General features: G+C 37.3%; 1 protein-coding gene across 1 annotated transcript in view; it reads left to right on the top strand.

Moving 5' to 3' along the window:
- Positions 1-23,200, top strand: part of arhgap10 (Rho GTPase activating protein 10) — a 56,954-nt gene that overhangs the window by 18,890 nt on the left and 14,864 nt on the right. Inside the window, exons 6-19 of the mRNA XM_014999844.2 lie at positions 254-364; positions 1,062-1,166; positions 1,451-1,580; positions 2,152-2,258; positions 2,396-2,490; positions 3,947-4,028; positions 4,719-4,761; positions 4,847-4,915; positions 5,787-5,861; positions 9,739-9,823; positions 12,001-12,059; positions 14,132-14,237; positions 16,665-16,824; positions 20,260-20,401. Coding sequence (XP_014855330.2) covers positions 254-364; positions 1,062-1,166; positions 1,451-1,580; positions 2,152-2,258; positions 2,396-2,490; positions 3,947-4,028; positions 4,719-4,761; positions 4,847-4,915; positions 5,787-5,861; positions 9,739-9,823; positions 12,001-12,059; positions 14,132-14,237; positions 16,665-16,824; positions 20,260-20,401 — 1,369 coding nt within the window. The remainder of the gene's footprint in view (positions 1-253; positions 365-1,061; positions 1,167-1,450; positions 1,581-2,151; positions 2,259-2,395; positions 2,491-3,946; positions 4,029-4,718; positions 4,762-4,846; positions 4,916-5,786; positions 5,862-9,738; positions 9,824-12,000; positions 12,060-14,131; positions 14,238-16,664; positions 16,825-20,259; positions 20,402-23,200) is intronic.

Raw genomic sequence — 23,200 nt, 5'->3', positions numbered from 1 at the left:
TGCATCTCTGATTTTGCTTTGCAAATTAGGAGTCTGAGGCAGTGTACTGAGGCAGGCCTGTTTTCCAAAGTTATTTTTATGTGAAGTTTACTGACAGCAGTAGATTTACCCACTGCAGATGTGTTGAGGAATAATTCAATCCCATACTTTGAGGGCAAAAGAAGACGTTCAGTTCTCCAAGCAGCAAGCGTGTGTTTCTTCCTTTCCTCCACATGTCTGTAATTATCATGGTGTGTGTTCTCCACCTCTCCAGGCAGACAGCCAGGTGGAACTCATGAGGCAGCACTTTCAGGAGGAATCACTTGAATATGTGTGCAAGCTGCAGGAGATCCAGGAGAGGAAGAAGTTTGAATGTGTGGAACCTGTGAGTGGCTAACCAAACTCATGCAGTTTTGATTAGCATAGCAGTGATTCCTAACTTGGAGAACCAGAAACTGAAACTGTTTAGCAGATGTGATTCATCAAAACATCGATCCAACATCAATCTAGTTGAATTTTTTTAGCCATTTTAGACAGTTGGGTTAAACAAACAACAAATTAATGCTCTGCCACTAACAACTGATCAGTCATAATGAAAATGATTAGTTAGGTTGAACTCAAGTCTTTTTAAACCTTGTAAAGAATATTAACGTTTTAAGTTTGTCCCCAAGTTGAGACTTAGAAAAACTTCAATTACGGATAAAAAGTCATCATGTCATAAAACAAAGTTCATTTTTCAACACATCACAAACATATGTATGTAACAAAGCCACCCAACTTAAATTATTACTCAGATTTAGGACCCTAATGCAAAAAAGTGTTCTACCGCTGCAGTTTGGTAAAAAACAAACGCTTTCAGAAGGAACTGACACACAAAAGCACAATCATTAATCACTGAAAACTCTTTCTGACCTGATGGATACATCCGATCTCATGAATTTATATGAAGTAAAGTGTGAGATTGTAAATGTAGTTTATTTTTCTAATTGGTTGGTCTCCTACAGTTAAATTGTTATATTTGTTATATTTGTTACAGTATAGTGGGAGACTTTACTAACTCATATTTGTTTCATTTTTTGTAGATGCTGGCATTCTTTCAGACTGTATTCACCTTTTATCACCAGGGATATGAACTTGCCAAGGACTTTGACCATTATAAAACAGAGCTGCAGATCAATATTCAGAATGTAAGAAAAAAAACTATCCCAGATAAATAAATTATTTTATTTGCTTTTGTTTCTGCTTTTTATGAATCTTAATAAAGGAAAGAACATGTATATTATAAAAGTCCTTCCTTTTTTGTTTTTTATTGAAGATCTAATTGCTTGTTTTTGTGTTTTGTGGCAAATTTGATCAAGTTCGCAGTGTTTTCAGAAAAATCCATGCTTGTTTTGAAATGCATAGCCCTTCTATTAGGAAGGTCATCCTACACTCACTTCCTGGGGTGTGTATTTGCTTCCTCTCCACCCAGACAAGGAGTCGATTCGAGGGCACGCGGTCAGAGGTGCACGAGCTGATGAAGCGGATTAAAGACACACCACAAGAATACAGACAGACCAGCCCCATCAGTTTTGAAGGATACCTCTATGTGCAGGAAAAACGTAAGGTCATATGAATAAGCAGAAACTTAGAAAAAACCTATTTGGAAATAAAGTGACTTGCAAAAGTATTTCTGTTCAGTCAGATTTACTTTTAGATATTTTTTTTCACATCACAGCCACAAATGTCAGTTTATTTTAATTGACTTAACACTCAATCATCAACTGTGAAGTGGAGCTGAACTGAAAAGTGTGGCGTGCATTTGTATTCAGCCCCCGAGAGTCAGCGCTTTGTTTAGCCAGCTTTATTTTTTAGCAAAATCACTCATTCTCAGATAGAGTTGATTGAAGGCATCTGTGAATAGCATAATTTTTTTCCTGCTGAAAAGAAGCTTTCCCGCAGCATGATACTGACATCAGTATGCTTCACCATGTAGATGCCGTGTTCATGCAATGTATTCCATATAGATTTATTTTTATCTTTGTCATAACTGTTGTGAAAAAGACTCATTACCCGAGCTATTACATAACAATCAACCCCAACAGGTCAAAATTTGTCTCACGAAAATCAACTAAAAATATTATGAAAGACACCTTTCACATTTAATTTTCCTGTGTTGTATAATTTGTTCAGGACCACCCCCCTTTGGTTCAAGCTGGGTCAAACGCTACTGCACTTTTGTCAAAGAGCAGAAGATTCTGCACATGGTGACTTTTGACCACAGATCAGGTGGAAAGATTGTGAGTAGTCACAGTATGCAGTGCTGTTCCTTATTTATGTCACACTTTTTATAAATCTAAGCTATTGCTTTAGCATTGTAGGTATTTTTTATTTTTTATGAAAACCTTTCAGAGTGTAAGTAATAAACTCATTTTAGGGTGAGACGGAGTCTGTCACACTCAAATCCTGCGTTCGCAAAACAACAGACATGTTGGACAGGAGATTCTGCCTGGAGCTGGACATAACAGACAGGTAAGATTTCAATTAAGTTTATTTTTATAATGCATGAGTCGTCTCAAGGCACTTTACAAAAAAATGAGTTTTCTATCTCAGGAAACCAAGAACACTGCATGGAATCTGTAACTGTGTTTCCATTATCTATAAAATCGAGCAAATTGGAACTAATGGAAACACGCTAACTTAAAAAAACTAATGTTTTCAATAAACAGTTATTTTTTGCACTAGAATAAGGTGTACTGGTGCATTACACAAAAATGCTATGGGAACATCTCTTGATGACTTACAGTGTGAGTAAATGTATTCATGTATGATTTTAATTGTGGTTCTTATTTGATGACCTGGAAAACACAGCAATCGTAAAATTGTTTTTTCGACGTAAGCAGAAAATCGCAAAGTTTTGCAAACATTTTCTAATGAGGACACATCTATTTATTTGTAGCATTCCCTCCTCCTGGACAAGCATGTAGCAACAATAGATCATTGTTTGCATCGTGTTGTTGACTATGAGGAAACCCCCCATACCAAGCATGCATGTGGCGACAGTGGAGAGGATAGACTCCCTTTAACAGGAAGAAACATCCAGCAGAATTTGACTTTAAGTCGGAGCATATTCACAAAAAAGAAATAACTTATGTGGGAGCACTTAAGTTAAAGAAAAGTAAAAAGTTGATAGCAGGAGAGGGAGAATGTTTGGTTTTTGGCAGCGTTGTCTCAGCCGATACCCCCTCAAGCAAGGAACTACATCCAATCAGAACACTAAGAGATGTGCTGATTGAATAAACACTAAAAGGAAAAAAATAAAATTATATGTAACTACATACAGAGATAACCTTGCCCCTTAAACTGAGAGAGACAGAGCCAGTTCATCTTGTTTTGATATTGAGAGTTGAATGAATGAAACTTGTTTTGTTTTTTTTCCATCACTTTATCAGATAAGCCACACAACTGCTTTGGTAGCTATTTCCTCCTGCGTGCCTTCAGTGACATGCTCAGAGGTCACAGTAAAACCACATCAACGTTTTTGTCCCTTTTCACCTACATTTCATCTTGGACTGCAGAGCATGTAATAGCAGGACTTCTCACCCCGGCAGTAACAGACACCCATTCAGTCAAACAACTTAATTGTGCCCAGCCTCCTTTCAGCAGTATTAATAGATGAGCAATGCCCCTTATTTAGAATGGAAATTTGAGTGTGCGCATCCATTCTGACTGTCACAAATAATTTGATATCCATCTGGCCTTACATGATTATGGATGTCATAAACCAGTTGGAGAGTCTGAGAAGGCTTATGTTTGTAGTTACAGTAAATTCAAGGGGAATGTGTCCTTGGCAGGAAGTGTGTATTTTTGGCATGCATAATGCTAAGCACCCTGAATGTTTCATCCTGACACTTAAATAGCTCAGTGTCTTGCTGTACAGTAACTCAAAGGCTTTGTCTGATGCTAACGTGGCATGCCTCTCTCACAGGCCTGGGACGGTGCTAACTGTGCAGGCGCTGTCAGAGGATGACCACAAGCTTTGGATGCACGCCATGGGAGGGAAGGAACCTGTGAGTCAACCTCATGGTGTTATCATATACATCACACACGCCACGGTTTAGAACAGAACAGACAAATTTGGTTAACTTACTAGACACATATGTGATGCATTTTTCATTTAAAAACATTATTTTTTCATCTAACTAATTTCTACACCCCTACAGCATTTAAATGAAGGGAAAAAATTGTTTTTTGGAAGCAGTTCAAGAAAGTCAGAGTTTATACTCATTAAAAACATTTTTAAAAATCAAATAAAATAAATGTAAAATCACAAATAAGCTATAAAATACTTCCAGATGTGTTTTTCTTTGCATAAATAATTAAGCACTGGCTACAACATATCACAACTTTTGATGTCCATTTGGATGGACATTTAACTTTTAAAATGATCCTACTATTTAAAGACGATTTTAAAATAACTTCAGATTTATTTGTTTCTTTATTTAAGATTCTCCATTAGTCTCTACCATAATAGAGACTCTTCTTCTTGGGGTCCACACAACAAACATTACATTAAAATCAAACTTTTACAAACCTTACACAGAAAAAACCCATGATGAAATACCTTAAGACACAAACAACACTTAATACGTATCAATCTGTGTGATTTGTGTGAATTTATATATAACATATGTCCACTTTACTGAAAGAAGCTTCAGTTAGTTTTTTTTTCTATTAAAGAAAGTGTTTTTCTTTTTCAGATTGGTTGCTATCTTGGAAGAACTCTCTCTAAGGAAAGAGGAAGTAAGTTTCTAGCAGCACAAGGTCTGAAGGCTTTAACAGTATACTGAAAAAATATTCTTAAACTTTTCTTTTCCCCAACTTGTAGTCGATGCCCAGCTGGATGACGTGGGTTTAAGTTTTGTGAAGAATTCTATCACTGCAATAGAAACGAGAGGTGAGTTCAAAATATTTATAATCTTTACTTTAGGACAAGGGTGTCAAATTCCTGTCCAAAAGGACTTATGTCCTGCACTCTTTTCATGTCCAAAGTCCTGCTTATGACCCAATTATGAGATTTAAGTGTCGACAGAGATGCATCTAAAAGTTGCTGCATGTCAGCCTTCGAGGACTGGAGTTTGACACCAGTGGTTTAAAGGCCTTCAGCTGGATAAATGTATCCATGGAAATCTGCTTTAGTGAGCAAGGGCAAAAGTAACATTATCCAGCAACTGATTTATCAGAAAACAATTCAACTAACATCTTAATAAATGCATTTAGATAAATATTATAAGTGTTTATGTAAATGTCAGTAATTACGTTCCAGCATTTGATAATCTAAAAAGTCAAATAGACCCCAACATGTGATTGGTTACCTTGTCTTTAACATTTTAATCTCACCAATTTACTTTGATGGTTCATTACATTAATCAAACATGTCCTGCATTAAAGTTTCCTTTAATTATTTCCACTTGTTATTCATTTATGGGTTTTTCTTAAATAATTATAAGTCAATGTTTTTTATGTATTCATTGCATTTAAATCATTTTATGTGCCATACTTATTTCCTGAATAAAAGCACTTTTGTGATTCATAATTACAGTAGTTGTCTGTGTAGTGTGCCTGTTTGTACACAAGGGGGCAGACTTTCTCCGACTATTAGAGAACATGAAGTGAGCAGGTGCTGCAGGCAGCTTGCCTTGTACAAATTATGTAATTCATCTGTTTGAGATAGTTTTTCTGATTCACTTTTTGTTTCAGTGAACTTGTTTAAATCTCCTAATGACAAAAGATTTGTTTTTATTATTTGTATCCTTGTTACTCGATAGGCATTAATGACCAAGGTCTGTACAGAGTTGGGGGTGTAAGCTCCAAGGTCCAGAAACTACTCTCATTAATGATTGGTGAGTAACATCAAGCATTTTTCATCACTCTAGTCAACAGATGTATTTTTGAAATGTTTTAATGACATCTTAGTTTATTTTCATGGAGTTGGCCTGCCAATATAATTGATCTGTCCATTTGAAGTGATTGTAAAAAAGATAAGTGTCTTAGCTTATTTGTACCACTTCTGTGATATGCAACAAGTGTCAGAGTGATTATTTGCCTTGCTAAGGCTTGTTACCGCCCCCCCATCACCTTTCCAAACTCCCAGTCACGGTCCATCCAATTGGTATTCTTGAGCTTTTTTGGGCTTTGCTTCATCAACACACCACTAAGCCAGCCTCTCCTGTTCTCGTGGCAGGCTCATTCTGTCAGTTGCCTTTCTCAATCACCCCTATGCCTCTCGCTTGTCTGTATTCCCTTTCAACCAACTCCTTACCTTGTCCTCTGTCCTTTCTATTGCTCTCTGTCGGCTCTGTGGTTTCCTGCTGTCTCCAGCAGACACCAGCTCACTTTCAGCTCTGTGTTCAGAATGACAACGAACTCAGGCAGCCGCCAGACTGTCTCAGCTTCCTCTCTCAAACCTTCTAGTCTGCCAACCTACCGATTCATGCTGTAGACACCATTAACACTTTGCTGCAAAACTTTGAGAAGTTTTACAGCCTGATTATGGTGGAAGTTTCGATCCTTAGTCTTGGCTTTGCACTGCAGCACAGATTATTGTGAGGGAAAGAAAAATACATGGTGTTCGCCCATCTTCTCAAGAGATGCGTAAATAAACTTTGAATACATGAAGCAGCTCCCGCTGAGTGGGTGAAACAAGCTTTAGACCCTGAAGAAAGACTTGAGATTCTTCCACCATACTTCATTTCATCTCTTAGTCATAGATATGGCCACAGTCCAGTCAGCAAGGACACGCTGATTTATGAAAAAAATCTTCTCCCATCCCATTACAGTGCAAACAAAGAAAGCAGCTCCTATTGAATGACAGGAAGGAAGAAAACTGTTAAAGTGAGCTTGAATCTGAGTATCTGGTGTAGACAGACTGGTAAACAGTAATATTTTACAGCATTTTTCTGTAAAAGCAGCTGAAATACAGGTTTTCTACAATGAACTGAACAACACAGTGGACTATCTGGCTCTTAAATTACAAAAAAGATGGCGTGTATTAATACATCCAGCTCAAGAAACGATAAATGATACGCAGAACAAGATGAGACGAGATTAATAGTTACTAGTGTTGTTAGAAATCAGTGTAGGTTTTATTATAATAATAAAATAAGCTCATTGGACATTTTATGAGGTACATCTTGTCTTCAAAATTTATCTAATTCATTGCTGCAAAGATTCGAGATGTTGGAAATATCTGAAACTTTATTTGAAATTGACATCTTAGAATCACAGTTTCTGCAGATGTGTGCAGTGTAATTTGAACTTTGTGACGTGGTGTGTATTACTCTGCAATTAAAGTGGTAAAGCAATCAGAATGCTGCACTGGAAACATAAAAATCTTTCATTTTTTTTAAATGGAATGTACTGAAATTCTGGCACCTTGTAAAATCTAAACATGTACAATTTACGTTCAAATATTAAAAAATGTTGTGTGACAGAGAGAGGGGCTATAATTTAAGAGAAGGATATTTTAAAACCAATGCTGGAGAACAACCAAATGGTAGAATAGATTGGTAAATATGTTGTATAGGATGGGTGTCTCGAAAGGTTATTGTTTTAGTTGATGTGTGAAATAGTTGAGCTCTGAATGATGGGAATGTGTGGTTTAATTTAATGTGGGGAGAGGAGCAGAAATTCATAACATGTTTTATTTTCTACTTGGTCATTTTGGGAAAAATAAAATTCAAATAGGCAGGCCTATTTGTTTTAATCGTTTCTGTTCTTATTTCTTATTTTTGCTAATGAATACATAAAATCCTACTCACTCTGGTCATAAAGGAACACGGTTAGCAACAAGACAAAGGCAAATTTCTGGCTTTGCCAGAGATTTTCCAGGAAATAATCTATTTACCAGTTCTCCACCATTAAACCTAGAATCCTGCAGTTGCTGCAGATTTATTGGCTGTACATTTGTGATGTGACTTTCTCAGTCAAGCTCAATCAAATATGCTCTTTTGGTGATTTGGTGACTGATTTAATGTTTAATAAACCAGTTTGCGATAATTTGAGCTGTGAATTTGGTTTTCTTCTAGTGAAACAGAAGATGGCTGCACCATAGAGTAGAGTGTGATGTCAAAGCCATGTTTAGTTAAGAGTTTGCCAGGAAGATTTGTCCCACACCATTACACCACCAGCACCCTGAACTGCTGATGCAAGGCGGGAGGGATCCATGCTTTCATGTTGTTTATGCCAAAGTCTGACCATCTGAATGTTGCAGCTGAAATCAAGACTCAACAGACCAGGCAATCTGTTATTGTCTGATTTTGATTAGCCTGTGGGAATTGTAGCCTTCGTTTCCTGTTTGTAGAAGAGCTGTCATGGTCTTTTGCTACCTTGGTTGAAACAAGAGATTATTTGAGCTGCTGTATCCTTTCTATCCCTTCAAACCAGTACGCCCATTCTCGTCAGGCTTGTGACACCAACAGGGCATTTTAATTCACATAACTTCTGCTTACGGGATGCGTTCTCTTGGCTGTATGAAAACAGATTCCTGTTCCTGTATGACATCAAAATCCCACACAATGTTCAAAGTCTCAGTCGCAGTTTAATTTCTTTCCCAATCTGATGTCTGTTTTGAATGTCAGCAACTCGTCTTTACCAGTTCTACATGCCTAAATACATGGTGTTGCTGCTGTTAGATTTGCTACCCAGTTCAGGCTTAATCAGTCCAAGTGTGATGCATTGGATGGTGAACTATTAAAATGGTCAGTTTGTAAGTTTTTTAGAATTATTCAAAGTTTTCAGCTTTATGTAGGTGGTTGTGGTAAAACTTTGGGCATCCATTCTATTTAAAGTTGAACAATTTATTTGAAAATTTTATTCAAAAATGTTATTTTTGTTCTTTACATATCTTCTTCTTATGGTGTTAAGGGGCTTTATCTCTACAGTGGTTGTTCCCTTTACTTGTTCTCATTATGCTGAAGTCATCACATGGTATTAACTTATTTAATGTGAAATAATAACCAAGATGAATGTTATGGTTTCCTTTTGTACTGTACCTGGCATTGCTGCTCCATCTGTCTTTTTTTTTTTTTGTTTTGTTTTTTTGAATACCTTGCCTCACTGTAACAGGCAGGTCTATTAGTGCCAGAAGAGTGTGTGCAGACCCCATCAATCCTCAACACAGAGACACACTCAGCTTCAAATATTTACTTCCAGAAGTTGACATTAGACAGGTCATTTTTGTAGAGAGTGCAGCCAGAGAACCTCACAATCCTGCCTGCCTGCAGTGCATAGATGAAATAAGAAGGAAAAACCACACTACTATCAGGGCAACCTGCCACCTGTCAGTGTGACTCAGGCCTCTAAGCATGTTTTCTACTCAAAATACTTCACTGACTCATTGCACTTCCACATCTCCTCTAATTTGTGAGAGTTTTTCTTACGTATGACTACAGCTCCCTGAAACTTCAGTACCACACACCTCTTAAGTCCCTGTGGAGTCAGCGAAGTAGTAAGGGATTAATTAAACTTATAATGAGTATAGAACTAGCCGCTCTCTGCAAAACTGCTACTTCTTTCTGCGTCCACTGGGAATACAGCTGGTCCCAGGGCTACCAACAATGCTTTTATCCTCAAATGACTAACAACATGTTCATATTTATTTTACATATTTGGACGTTCTGGGCTGCCCACAAAATAGGCCACAGTAACTCACAGTGCAGAATACTTTTTTTCTACTTTGCAGATAAATAAAAGTAAAGATTTGCTTAATGTTTTGTTTAGATGAGAAGAGTAACGAAGTGGACCTATCAGCCAGTGAAGACTGGGATGTCAAGACGATAACGAGTGCACTAAAGCTCTATCTGAGGTAAGATTCAGCCATATGATGTACAAATACAGGCTCACATATGCAACACAATTTATGCTTTTTAACACATTCTGAATTTGAAAGTATACCAGGTGATGTTTTGCTTGGTGGTAAGTAGGATTTTTCATTCCTGTTACCTTTTAGGTTTTACAGGGATTAGCCTGAGTTAAGAGTCTTGTCCTCATTATGTCTCTCTATGCTACTGTGACGTTTGCGCTCATCTAAAGCCTTAATTATAACCTTATTCCTTACATCACGTCGCTCTACTTGAATTTATTCCTCAGCCTATAAGTTCATCACTTTTACTTTTGCCTGCAATTTTCCCATCCTTCAGAAACTGTGCAGCTGGAACAATTATCCCCCATTACTAGAATAAATCAACTCGCTTAAAATCTCCTTTGTCCTCCTTTTGTGAAAATTTTGTGAAATTTCATAAAAGGCATAAATTGTACAGTATTCCAATATGTTGGAAGCTGTTTGTTGCTTTTAGTCTTCGAGTCATCAAGACTGACTAATAGATCATATTTTTAATTTTAAGAGACATAGATTAGCTCAGTAGGCAGCAGAAAAGTGGCTCAGTATGGGCACATTTTCCACCGTTTTAAAGATCACATCCAGTTTACAGGCAAAGAGTTGTTTTTACTGCACATGTAAGTTGTTCCAGTTTTATTTGGACTTCAGGGTGAACTGAACAAGACCTTATAAATTCTCTCAAGTGAAATTTAGTTGACACTTTATGTACTGCATCACATGAAAAGGAAGACCTTTGTAACTTGCCGCTCCTCTTTTTAAGGTAGCAGTTACAGTAGCATCTGCCAAAACAAGATGAGGTTTAGATGAAGGAATCATGTTTTAAAAAGCTACATAAATGCTGTAAATGAAAAAAATATATACCACTCTGTCTTTGTTTTGCTCATGCTTACTCCTGCATTGTAATTCTAAAGGTATTTTAAAAGCACTATCAGTTTACAATCTTGTAATTTTACCGGTATTGCTTATGGTCTTCTAAGAACACAAGAAAATCCAGTTTCTGATGCTATCAATCTATTTTTTAACATAAATCATTAGATAAGTTATTGTCACATTGTCCACCCCACAACTTACACACTTTGTCTAGGTCTATACTGGGCATAATTGGTTTACAATTCACAAAGATTCAAAATGTACTTTGGCCTCAACAATCAAAGGCAGTTTTATTTGTTCTTGAAGGATGTAAGAGAAACGGATCAAAGAGGCCTTGTTGGTCGAGGAAAATTAAAACTGTAGTCTCAGTTTGTGTAGCCAGGTTGGCCATGCAGGCATGTGTGTACAGGTTTGTTCAATTATAGTGAATTTTTGACCGCCCTCCCCGAATAAACCACGTTCTGAAGCTGCAAATTGCTTTTACAGGAAGAGAAATGAACCTCAGTTTTCCAGTAAGTTCTTGACTTTTGGTTGCTGCTGATTCCATCCCAAGTAATCTTTCCTACAGTCATATGTTACCATTTTATTAAGTTATATTTTCTTCTAAGTTAAATTAAATTGCATTGTATTATCAAATAGTCATTTTTGGGGCTGTTCTAACCTACCAACTTTAATAAACAATAATGTTTTGCTGGCTTATACAAAGTCATGGTAATATTATTTTATAAATAATACTAAACCTGGCTAATTAATCTGAAAGTTTAATGAACTTTTATGCTCAAATCAAAAATCTACTCATAATAATATTAATATTCATGATAATAATGGAAATTCCATCTTTCCCCCTTATGCAGCAGCGCAGTGATGCTGCTGTTTTCCACTGGTGTATCTGCAGAGTGTGACGTAGTTTTGTTGATATTGAGAATATGCTAAGAGTTTGAACACACTCCAAAGTGTTTTTAAATAAATATTTTTTAAAGCTCTAATTAAACCTGTATTGTTGCACCTGCTGGAGTAAAGCAGGTCTGATGCCTCCGTTTTCTCTTTAGCTAAACATTTTTGGCTGTAATCCAGCTGCACTGTGAATGTACCTTCAGGTGAACTTGGTTATATCAACCCGTGTACCTTGTAATTCCATCCTGTGGCCTAGTCGCATTAATCACTGCTGTGTGCAGACACTATAAAACAATGTGCCGGCTATTTCTGTCCCCGCTGCTCATTTCTTCTTTCCTTCTCCTCCCCTCCCTACTTATCCTCTCACTGTCTTGTTGAAGGAGCCTACCTGAGCCGTTGATGACCTATGGACTTTATAAGGAGTTCATCAACCCAGCAAGTAAGTTTCAACATCCCAATTGTTTCACCCAGATGAAAACTACGTCTCAACAGCAGATTGTGTTATCTCTCAAAGTGACAACAAGATCAGGATAGATCATTTTGCACATTTAATATGAAATATACAAAGAATCATTGGGTGATATAAAACCTGTTGTTTCTGTAGCCAAACCCAGAATCGCAGAGGAATTGTGTAGTGTGGTCCAGTCATCCAAAGCTGGCATATCTGATCACAGAGGCTAGAAGTTGACTCAGTGCAACACAGATGTGAAGCAGTTCTCAGAAATGAGTTGGTTATATAACTGTGCTCCTCACAAATTCATGAGACTTGCTCTGGTGTCCCCCAAGGCTCTATTTTAGGCCCCACATACTTTTTAATTTGCACTTGATCATTAGGAGGCATTTAATGAGCTTCCACTGCTACACACAAACATATTTGTATTTCCTAATGATCCCTGGGCAATAAAAACAGTTTTATTATTATTTTGTCTTGGATATAAACACCTTGATGGTAGAAAACTGTCTGCAGTTCAATCAGAACAAAGCTCAAGTTTAAATAATTGGACATGAGGCTGAGAGAAATTAAAAATCCCTTCAGAAACTGTGGGTTCTTTTCAGCCCTGCACTTAATTTGATTCCACATATCAAATGTATAATCAACACAACATGTTATTAGTTTTTAATTTTTCAGGGTTGTTGTTTTTAATTTCATACAGCACTTCGATTTATGTTTAGTATGAAGGGTGCTTTAAAACGAAAAGTTAATAGATTTGATCCAAATGTTGCTTCAGCGATTCGTAGCTAAATGTTAATGTATTTCTGTTTATTTATGCAATAAACATTTGAGTTTGAAAAAGAAATGCAGTCACTTCTGCTTTCTGAACAGCTGAACATTTAATTCCCCTCATTTTCTGTAAACTGATTCCAAATTGTTAAACTGTTCTTTAGGTTGTAAGTAGGAATAGAATGTGTTTCTAATGCATTTAAATTTTTTAAACTTAAATGACATCATAGTTTGTCTTTATAATTATTTTTGTAGCAGCCATTAAATAGCTCTGTAGTTATCATACATTGTCATATTTGACTTTAGAAGTGTTTTTTATCAATCTAATTATCCTAAAAATTAGAATTATTCATATTTTCCTACAACTTTTGTTGACAAAATCTGCATACCTTTTACAACTGTAACATATAAAGACGATAAGCTAATGGAGGTTTTAGATCATAATTGTCCGGTAACCTTCAGCTGTAAAAACGGTAGTTTTTCTCCCACCCACACAGCATCATTTTTTGCATGAATTGCCTTCAAAGCGAGCCAAACTTGAGTCTTATTACAACAAGTGCTGTAATTGGATCAGGTTGATGTTTTTATCAGGCACTCGCAATGCCCTCATAACGAGGGGAGGAAAAATGGATTAGCAATGAATTTTTTTTTTTTTTTTTTTTTTTTTTTGATGGATGACAGCATCCATAAGAAGCTGTTTTTTTTCCCACATGTTTAAATCCTTGTCGTTCCCATAGTAATGATATTTAGTGTGTCTGTGTGAGCTGCAGCGTGGGCGTTCAGATGCTCACATGTGAGGAAATGTTTAAGACTTGATCTTGGAGGTTTTTATGCAACCTTTTTTTAACACGATAGCGACAGCAGCGTAGAGCCGTCTCCCTCCTGCCAGCGATTTGGACTCTGCTGCCAAATTCAGAGAAGGTTCAACTCATCGCACCTCTTTGCTTGAGCAGGAAGGCGTCTTCTTGAATTCTGTAATCTTTCACACTAAGGGTGATCACTCCTAAGACGGTGTTCTGAAAAGTCTGCTTCAATTTCAAGTGTCTAGATGAATAAAATGAACATGCTTTTTTTGAAGTGATAAAACTTTTTTTCTTCACTCTCATTTATCTTCTTCAACTTCAGTTCAAAATCTGTTTGTGTACAGCTCAGATAAACTGAGTATTCAGCATTGAATCGCCTGATGGAAGTTTAATATTTGATCTGAGCAGCTCTGGCTTTGCCACTTTAAAAATCCTTGTAGTTTAAAATGAGTGCGTGGCTGTTTTTTCTTCCTGCGTTTTGAATAGAGGGCGGCAGTCCCGAGTCTCGCATCCAAGCCATCCACCACTTGGTCCACAAACTACCGGAGAGGAACCGACTAGTCCTCGGGCTGCTCATGAAGCATCTGGCCAAGTGAGTGGTCATAGTTCACCCAATCTCCGCCTCCTCTCTCTGTTCTCTCTCTCTGCTCTTCATGTCTGTCTCCTCGTTCTCACTCCACATGCTTTTTCTCTCCATCTCCCTCACTCCCACTCTCTTCACTCCCCCTTCCCTGCTGTCACTCCATCTCTTCCATGTCTACTCACTGCTTGCTAACAAATTTGACTTTTTTTGCCTTTTCTTGGGCAATTTTCATGCAAGTTGCTTAAGGGGGGTAATTATATCGGCTTATTGTACCTGTTTGCCATGCCCATTTGTGGCCTCAGAAGAACAATAGAGTCAAAGTGGAGCTTTTCTTTTTTTTTATTTATTTATTTTTTATCAAAGAGCATTATTTTCACCCCTGGTTGGCCCTCTTTTATGAATCACTTATTTAGCATTTAGATAAAAGGAAAATATTTAGGAAATAATGTTTGCCAACATTACAAGGTTTTACCTCAGCAAGCTTTTTATAAACTAAATATGAGCAAATTGAAGATAAGTAAATAATCCCTCTTCCCTGAGGCAGTAGAAGTCTGGTGAGTCTTATTTCATTGAAACCCGCTGTAGAATCAGGCTCTAGTTTAGAAAAAAAAAAATAAGGCAGCGCTATTGAAATTGAATTTGGATTATCCAGCGTGAAATTCTCCAGACTAGAGACTTGAATATTTTTCTAAAGTTGGCGTGTGTGCATGTCCTGCAGGGGAAGGAAGCAAAGCCAGAATTTCACACTCGTATCTGAAATGGTTGCAGAGATGTTATAAATGTGAGTGTCACCAATGTTTTTGTCTTCAAAGGCACTCTTTGAAGCTATTTAAACTGTCTCTCTTCAGCTGTGACACGCATCATCGTGTTTGAGTGTGAAATCTCTTCACCGGTCTAGATAACTTGAAATTAAGGGGGTTTTTTCCACTTCTATGACCACCTTGCTGTCCTAGTTTTGAAATGGATGTTCAAAGTATTCATATTTCTTGAGCTTTTTCACATTTTTTAATTTTACAACCGCAAACTTCCACGAGTTTAGTGGGATTTTTGTGCAACAGACCAACACAAGATAGATGATTTTGTATTTATCTATCTTTTCTCTCTGGAAAAGAAAATCCAGTGCAAACTATTTCCATTGGTGATCAAAAAGCATAGAGACCAGCTGAAGATATTCACTTCTGGAATCTGTCCGGAAGACAAGTTGAAGTCAAATACTCAACAGATCTGTTAAGAAGAGCAATAAAAGCAAAATAATTGCTAAACAAAAGTCAAATAATTGCTTCTGCAGATCGCCACAAGACATGTAGCATCGAGTGTTCAGGATGAAAATCCTGAACACTCGATTCCCACAGTCAAACATGGTGGTGGTAGCATTATTATATGGGATTCTTTTCTGAAATGGGATTGGGAATAGAGGTAAGAATTAATATTTAGATGGATGGAGCTAAATACTGTAAATCCTGAAAGATCTTGTAAAACTATCCAAATTTCACAGAGAATCTGTGACAAAACTGGAAATTTGTTGGCGTCTTTTGGATCAGTTCCTGCATCTACTCTTCCCTTGGTTCCACACATTCAACTTAAACAGCTAAAACATATGGCACACATAGCCCAAACATATTCAAAACTAAAATAACTACAAAGATAAACAAATACAAAATAGATGCCATAGATCAAAACTAATGAATTATACTATTTTGAAAACATCCTACAAAAGAACATTGACTTCAGTATGTTAAGCAACCCGTTTATGGAAAACATACACAAGTACATGATACAATATAAGATTAAGAAGGAGTAGTTTAGTTAGTAATTTTTTTTGTAAATACCTTTTTAAAGCAGTTAATTTTTTTTCTTTTGCATCTCCAATATGTTTTCCGTTATGAAAACATTGGAGATGTGATCATAACACTTCAAAGAAATTGTATAAATCTACGTTCTCTATATCCAAACTGAATCTGAGGTATTTTACAGAAAAGAATTGGCAAAATATTGGTTGAATAAAAATGTACATTACTCTTTTCAGATTTTTATCCATAAAAAAAATATTGTTTTCTTTCTGCTTTACAAGCATGCATCATGGTTGTTGTATGCCACATAAAGTCTTCTCAAAAATTCTTGAAGTTTGTAATTGTAACGGGATCAAATCTAAAATAGGCCAAAAATACGACTTCATTAAAGCTGACCAGGGGTGTAGTCCTGTCATTACTAGACACTTGCACTTTTTATTTTTATATATAAAACTCAGCATTATGGTGCAGTATGAATACATATCTGAGTAAAGTTGGATAATTTATTTGATGATGTTGCTTTTTGGTTGCAATTTGTTTCAATACACAAATTCTGTCCCTGCAGAGTTCTGTCTCTTATTAATGTGGCATAACGTTGAATTGGGTCGTTGAGTTAAAATGTTAAAGGATCTTTCTTTTCCCTCAGCGTTGCAGCTCACAGCAAACAGAATCTGATGACCGTCGCCAACCTGGGCGTGGTGTTTGGTCCCACGCTGATGAGGCCGCAGGAGGAGACCGTCGCTGCCATCATGGATCTCAAGTTCCAAAACATTGTTGTGGAAATCCTCATTGAACACCATAAAAAGGTAGCACAGATTTATCATTTACTTAGAGCAGTTCTCACTTACAATTGGACCTTTTCTATGGGACGTAACTTAAAACTTTGGTTATGAAAATAACTATCTGATCCTTTTCTGATTTGAAAGGTTAGCTCACAAATGAGTGAAAATGTGTTTTCCCTCTTTCTCAATTCCTTTTTCTTTTGCATGTTTGTCACCCTTAAATGTTTCAGCACATTAAACCAATTTAACTATTAGTAAAAGACAACACAAGTGTTTTTAAATGAAGGTGTTTATTATTAAAGGAGAAAGAAATTGGAAACCTACGTGGCCCTGGGTGAAAAGTGATTATCCCCTCAACCTAATAACTGGTTTAGTTACCTTTGGCAGCATCAGCGGCAGCCAAGTGTTAGTGATAATTACTGACTCGCCACCAGGTGTGTCTGACTCAGACGGTTTTATTCCCCAATCGGGCTGAGTGACGTAAAGTCATACCATTTTAAACATCTAGGACAGTGGTTCTTAACTTTTTTTGAGGTACCGAACCCCCCAGTTTCATATGCACATTCACTGAACCCTTCTGCTCGTCCGCAGCTCTGATTGGCTCAGCAATGTAACGTGATCCTCTGCAGCAAGTAATGGCAAAGCGGGGCGTCATCACGACTTTACACAAGTGTGTCTTTATCTCCGCGGCAGAGGCTCCGCCGAACCCCTGAGACCGACTCATCGAACCCCTGGGGTTCGATCGAACCCAGGTTAAGAACCACTGATCTAGGGAAATTCACCTGGTTAGGCCCCGTTCAGCCCAAAGAGGCCAGCACTGAGACGGTTTTATGCAAAACTAAACAAATTTACACCAAACTGTAAAAATTTGCACAGAAACATAAAGATGGTACCAAAGTAACCAATTTAGGCAGTTTTTCAGTTTGGGGATTAATTACACTTTAAACGTCTCCCGACCCTTAGAGGGCGCTCTACCCTGTTCTCGAGGTCTTGACTTTCTCATCTGATCTCTCACTGACACTAAATATAGATAATTTGAAGTCTTCCTTCCCATTATCAGCTTCCACATTGAAGAGTGTCATTGTTACCCATGACCCAGTAGTGCTAAAGGCAGGGTCTGCTCACTGATCAGATTTGTTTTTCATTCTGACTCTGCTGTCACCACTCAGGGCCAATCAAACTGACATGCTGCCTATTCCAGTCACCAACCTGCTTCTTGATGCATCTCTTGTGGGAATGTTAGAATGGAAGAAACCGATTCTTTGGGTAGATGTTCTTTAGTAACATCATTAGGGTAAGGTCAAGGCTATCTATAATAAATACATACATTGATTGATTGTAATTTGTGTGCTACAAGGGCACACGACGAACATGAGAGCCAGAATTGTGGCTGGGCAGTAAAAGATATAATACTAATTAATCTCGGTTACATAAAAAAACATATTTTTTTCTGTTTTTGGATAAACGGACAATAAAAAAATTGAGTCTTCATTTATTTCTAAGTGAGCAAACTTACAAAATCAGCAGGAGATCAAGTAACTGCATCCCCCACTGGACGGAGCTACTGTGAGACTTTGATTCATTCTGGCAGTGCAAAATTTTCTTCATAATTGTGTTTCGACTTGGCATTCAGTGCTATTTTTACTGAAGGCAATGTGTCCTGTGAAACTCAAGATGAACAAAAAGATGCGGAAATATCAGGTGACAAACAGAAAGCTGCATGAGGCGGCTATGTTTACCACCTTTGGTGACACGTAATTACTTGATACTGAAGGATAACGAAGGTGCAAGCAAAGCAAAAATATGTTTGCAAGTCTTGTTTTATTTTTATCACGTTAAGTTATTGCTGGTGACAAAGAGAAATCACTTATTTGATCAGAAACCCAGATTGTACGTGACTTTCCTGTCTTCTGTTGACTGCAACAAAATATTTCTGTTTTGAACAAATGTTCAGGAAGTGAACATGAATTATGTGAAATTTTGTAAATTTTGTCTGATTCTGTGCAAATAATAAGTGATATAAATATGCTTCTGGCACAGCAGGAAGAAAGGTATCAATTGAAGTTCCTAAACTTGCAAAACATTTCAATCTGGCCAGTAGGGGGAGCTCCAAGTGCTTAAACTTGGCTGCTACACCTGGTGTTCCGATAGTTTGATTAATGATCAGATAATTGTGTATATTTTCTGTATTTCTGAAATTCCCAGTCTTTCTGAATGCAATAATTAAAAAAGGAGAGGATTTTGTGTCAAAGCAGAAAAGGTTCTGAGATTAGGTTTCTAATCTATTAGGAGCACCACTTCTTCCTTCACAGAGCCGGATGAGAACCTGAGCATTAAAACGTTTTTTCTTGCCCCCTTCCTGTTGGTTCATTAAATTGAAGATATGCGTTGTGTATAATATTTTTACCCAAGCTCACAAATCCAAAATTGTTTGTGAGCCCCACAGAAGGCAGCTGGAAACCAGCAGGGTATATAAATGTGCTAAAGCAAAAGCATCAGCAGCCCTGCGTACGTATACAGCTCCACTCTGAATTTACCCAGTGTGCCCGACGCCGGCCTGGTGATAAAAGATGTAGTGTTAGAATGCAGCAAGAGCATTTTGGAAAGTACAGCATGTTAGAGCAGGGGAAAAGCTGAGCAGACAGACAGACAGACAGGCATTAACTTTCCTCACAGCTGAGTCCCACTCCAGACTGTTGATACCCCCAGATACCAACACTAGACTCTGTTTTACATTCACCTCCATCTGCAGAGCGAGGCAGCAGAAACTCTCAGCCATATCAGATTTCTCACTTCTTTTTTTTTTTTCCTATCTGCCTCTTTTCTACAAACTTTCTCTCTCATGCCCTCCCCGCCTCTGCGTCTCTCTCGTTCACACTCCGTCTCATTTTCTCTGCCACTTTCTCTCTCCTCCTTTCACTCTGCACCCCTTCCTCCCCCCTCGTCTGTGATCCTTTCCGAGGCTCTGCTGAGACTTCCTCTCCTCTGTAGCCCTATTCTCTTTCAACTCCACATCTAAAGTTTATATGTAAACATGGTCCAGTGTAAACAGCCTGCACCACTTGGCCAACCTTTCTCAAGTCCAAAAATGTGTTTATTTTATTTCTCGCTCTTTCAGAGAGTGGGTCAATTTCTCTGAGGGGAAAAGTCACCTTAACTTAGACCCAGATTTTTGAATAGGGTGTGATTTATGGTCTGTGTGGAGCTGCTCTTGTTTTCTCTTTTTTTTTTCTTTTTTTTAGGGAGAAATAAAATCTTCTTAAGCGCAATATATTTTTTTTGTCCAGTCAGTGTGCTGTGCAACTTTTTTGAAAGCTGTAAATACTTTTTCCCAATCTACCACAACAGAAAGACTGAGTTTTCAAACTTGTGAGGTCAGTTGAGGATGTGCTGCTGCTAATAGAGTCTCTGTGCAATGCATGTTGTTTGGTTAGAGACTTACTCACTTGTGCATTGCAGATCTTCACAGATTCTCCAGAATTAAGCCCTCTGTCACCTGCTGGCCCAGTGTTATCTGCTCCCACAAGGCAGTCCAAGAAAGTGAGTCGACAGAATCGGCCTTTAGCCGTCTACAACCCACAAGTCCTTGACATTCAGAATGGTAAGAGACTTCTGAGGTTCCGTCTGTATCTTTTCACATTTCCTGGTTTGTTGGAGAGGTCATGAAGGGTCACTGCAAACATCACATCATATTTATCCAGTTGCACACGGTAAAATAAACAGCAAGCATGAAGACGTATGCTTGTGGAATACACCAAGAATTTGTAACATTATGACCGCTTACATTGACAGTAGGGCTGTAGCATAAACTGATTAATCAATCTTTTTGGTTTTTAAAGATTTGAATTTTGAAAAATCTGGATGTTTTCCCCACCAATGCTCTTCTTGAGTTTCTATAGTTCAGAGTGATGACAGCACACCCAAAGCCGCCATCTTGTTTGACAACCGCATTTTACAGCTTCTACTTATTTGGATTTTGAATTCAGGTTAACTCTACGACAAAGCATATAACGGTCAGGCTAAGTTTTGTACGTTTGCCGTGTTTTACATGAATAAAGTCATCTGACAAAGTTGAAATAATATGAGAATAAAGTGTTAATACTACCAGAATAAAGTTGTCATATTAGGAAAATGAAGTAATAATTTTATAATAACTCCAACACAAAAAATTACTTATACAAGCTTTTCTTCTTATAATTTCAAGACCTTCTTCTGGTAACATTGCGTCTTTATTGTGCTAATATTGTGGCTACATTCTTGTAATTAAATAAAAATTACAGTAGCCTGTCCCAAAAATGTAAAAACATCATAAAAGTCACAGAAGGAATGACAGAAATAAAATCTACTAGTTGAAAGTATTTTCTGAGAAAAAAAATTGATTAAAATCGGAAGTCAGACTTGGCAGGAAAAAATTGGAGATTTTATTTTTAAGCTATATTTACCGGCTCTACTAGAAGGAAACAACTTTCATCATTTCGTTATTGTGGCACCTGTCAGTTGATGGAATATATTAAGCAGTATGTTCATCAGCGATGTATTAAAAGTAAAAATCTGGCTGCTGGATGAATGTCTGAAAAGCTTTATATTGTAAATTTATGTTTTTAATCATGTAATTCTTTTTCATGCAAGTTTTTTTTTGTAAATTTGTGAAATGAATCTCAAAATTTAAATTTTCTTGGGACAAGTCTTCTACTTTGTGACCAATTATTGTACAATGGCCTTATTTTTTCAATTGCATTGCGATCATGACAGTAGAAAAATAACATTTTACTAAAAGACAGTGTTTATTTCAGCTAGCTGCGTTTCCCTCTCGCTTCCTGTAAGCCTTAAAGTCACTCATTCAGACTATTACACAGTGCCTGCTACAAATAAGATACTATCTACACTTGACACACTAAACTCTGCCACCTCTTGTCTGTAATACCTTGTAGACATAATTGCATCTGTGGCCTTTACGTGCCCTTGTGTACTAATGTTTTCCCCTCAGGTTTATTGAAACAGGACACTATAAGAAGCTCCCCCGGGGCTTGCATCAGGAAAGCAGATCAACCGACCTGCTGACCCAAAATCTAGCTTCTGCAATTTCTGATCCAGGGTCAGTCGAATCCCTCCCCACCCCCGTCTGCAACACCAAAGGAGTCTAAATCTGCTTGCCAGATTGCCTCTGTTTGTCTTCTTTGCACCAGCTTTAGTGTGGCTTATTTTAATATCAGGAGATGGAAGGCGTAATCCTTTTTTTAACCTTTGTGTTTTTTTATGTGGGTCCAACTTAATGAGGTCCAAATCAAATTTAAGGGTATTGAAAGGCTGAAGAGCGATGCATGCAGAAGACCATTTTTGTTTTTTTGTTTGTTTATTTTAAATCGACTTGCAACTATGGATGGGGAGAGAACACACAAAGTGTGGAGAAGTGCATTTAGTTCACTGTTTGTGTCAGAAAGCCTTACAGTAAATACATTTTGGAACAGCTAAGGCAGATATTTTATGTTGCAGTAGGTTATCAAACTGCATAATGTGTCTAGAAATCTGGTGAATAATCAAAATGGAAACAAATTTTACATGTTATCAAGTTTTATATTCAAGTTGTAAGCATAATCAAATTATGCTTAAGTAATTAAATGTATCTGTGTAATTGTATCTCTTTTGACCAGGTTAGACTGTTTAGTTATTTTTAGCATTTTTACTGGTTGTTACATTACATAGAGGTGCAATAATTTTGAAAACCACTAAAAAGTTCAAGAAGTGATACTTATGTTCTTTGCAAAGTGATATGTTTTATGTGAGCTTAAACTTCTTAGATCTAACACAAAACAAAATATTATGTTTCTCAGGAATTTAAAATATTACAAAAGACCAGTAAAATTAGATTTTTGTTACATATTTTATAAATAAAAAGTTGAGTGGAAGGTGAAAGGTTTGAAGGTTCTCTTCATGAGGCCTGGAATGTCGCTGGAGTCGGTTCTTTAAGATTCAACATTCACAGACTTAAAGGACTACAACTCTGGAACCAGACAACGCCAAGAGTCTTTCCTGCGCTTCAGTGGACCTAAGTTTTCTTTTCAAATAGTATAGTAATAAATTTTTCATTGTATTTTAAGATCAAAGTCTTGGTGGGAGAGTGGAGAGTCGCAGAATCAAAGTTGCTTGAGTTCTGGTGTGCATTTTCCACTGTAAGTGATTGTGCACATCTTCACACTTTCTTCTTCTGACGAGTTTTAATTGAAATGCTAATTTAATTTCTCCAGCAGCACCATTTGACTGCCAAAAGTACCAATACCTGCTTTATTGACCATGATATCACTCTGCTTGAATAGCCAGAAAACTGCTTCAACCTAAACCCCAAAGACAATCTACTGGCTGCTGTTCAGAGCAGGAGTTTGCAGCTTTTATACTCCAAAGA

This window comes from Poecilia mexicana, unplaced genomic scaffold, assembly GCF_051168715.1.
Source record: "Poecilia mexicana isolate PSO_F unplaced genomic scaffold, ASM5116871v1 scaffold_1, whole genome shotgun sequence".
Lineage (NCBI taxonomy): Eukaryota > Metazoa > Chordata > Actinopteri > Cyprinodontiformes > Poeciliidae > Poecilia > Poecilia mexicana.
This window is presented reverse-complemented; position numbering and strand designations above follow the sequence as displayed.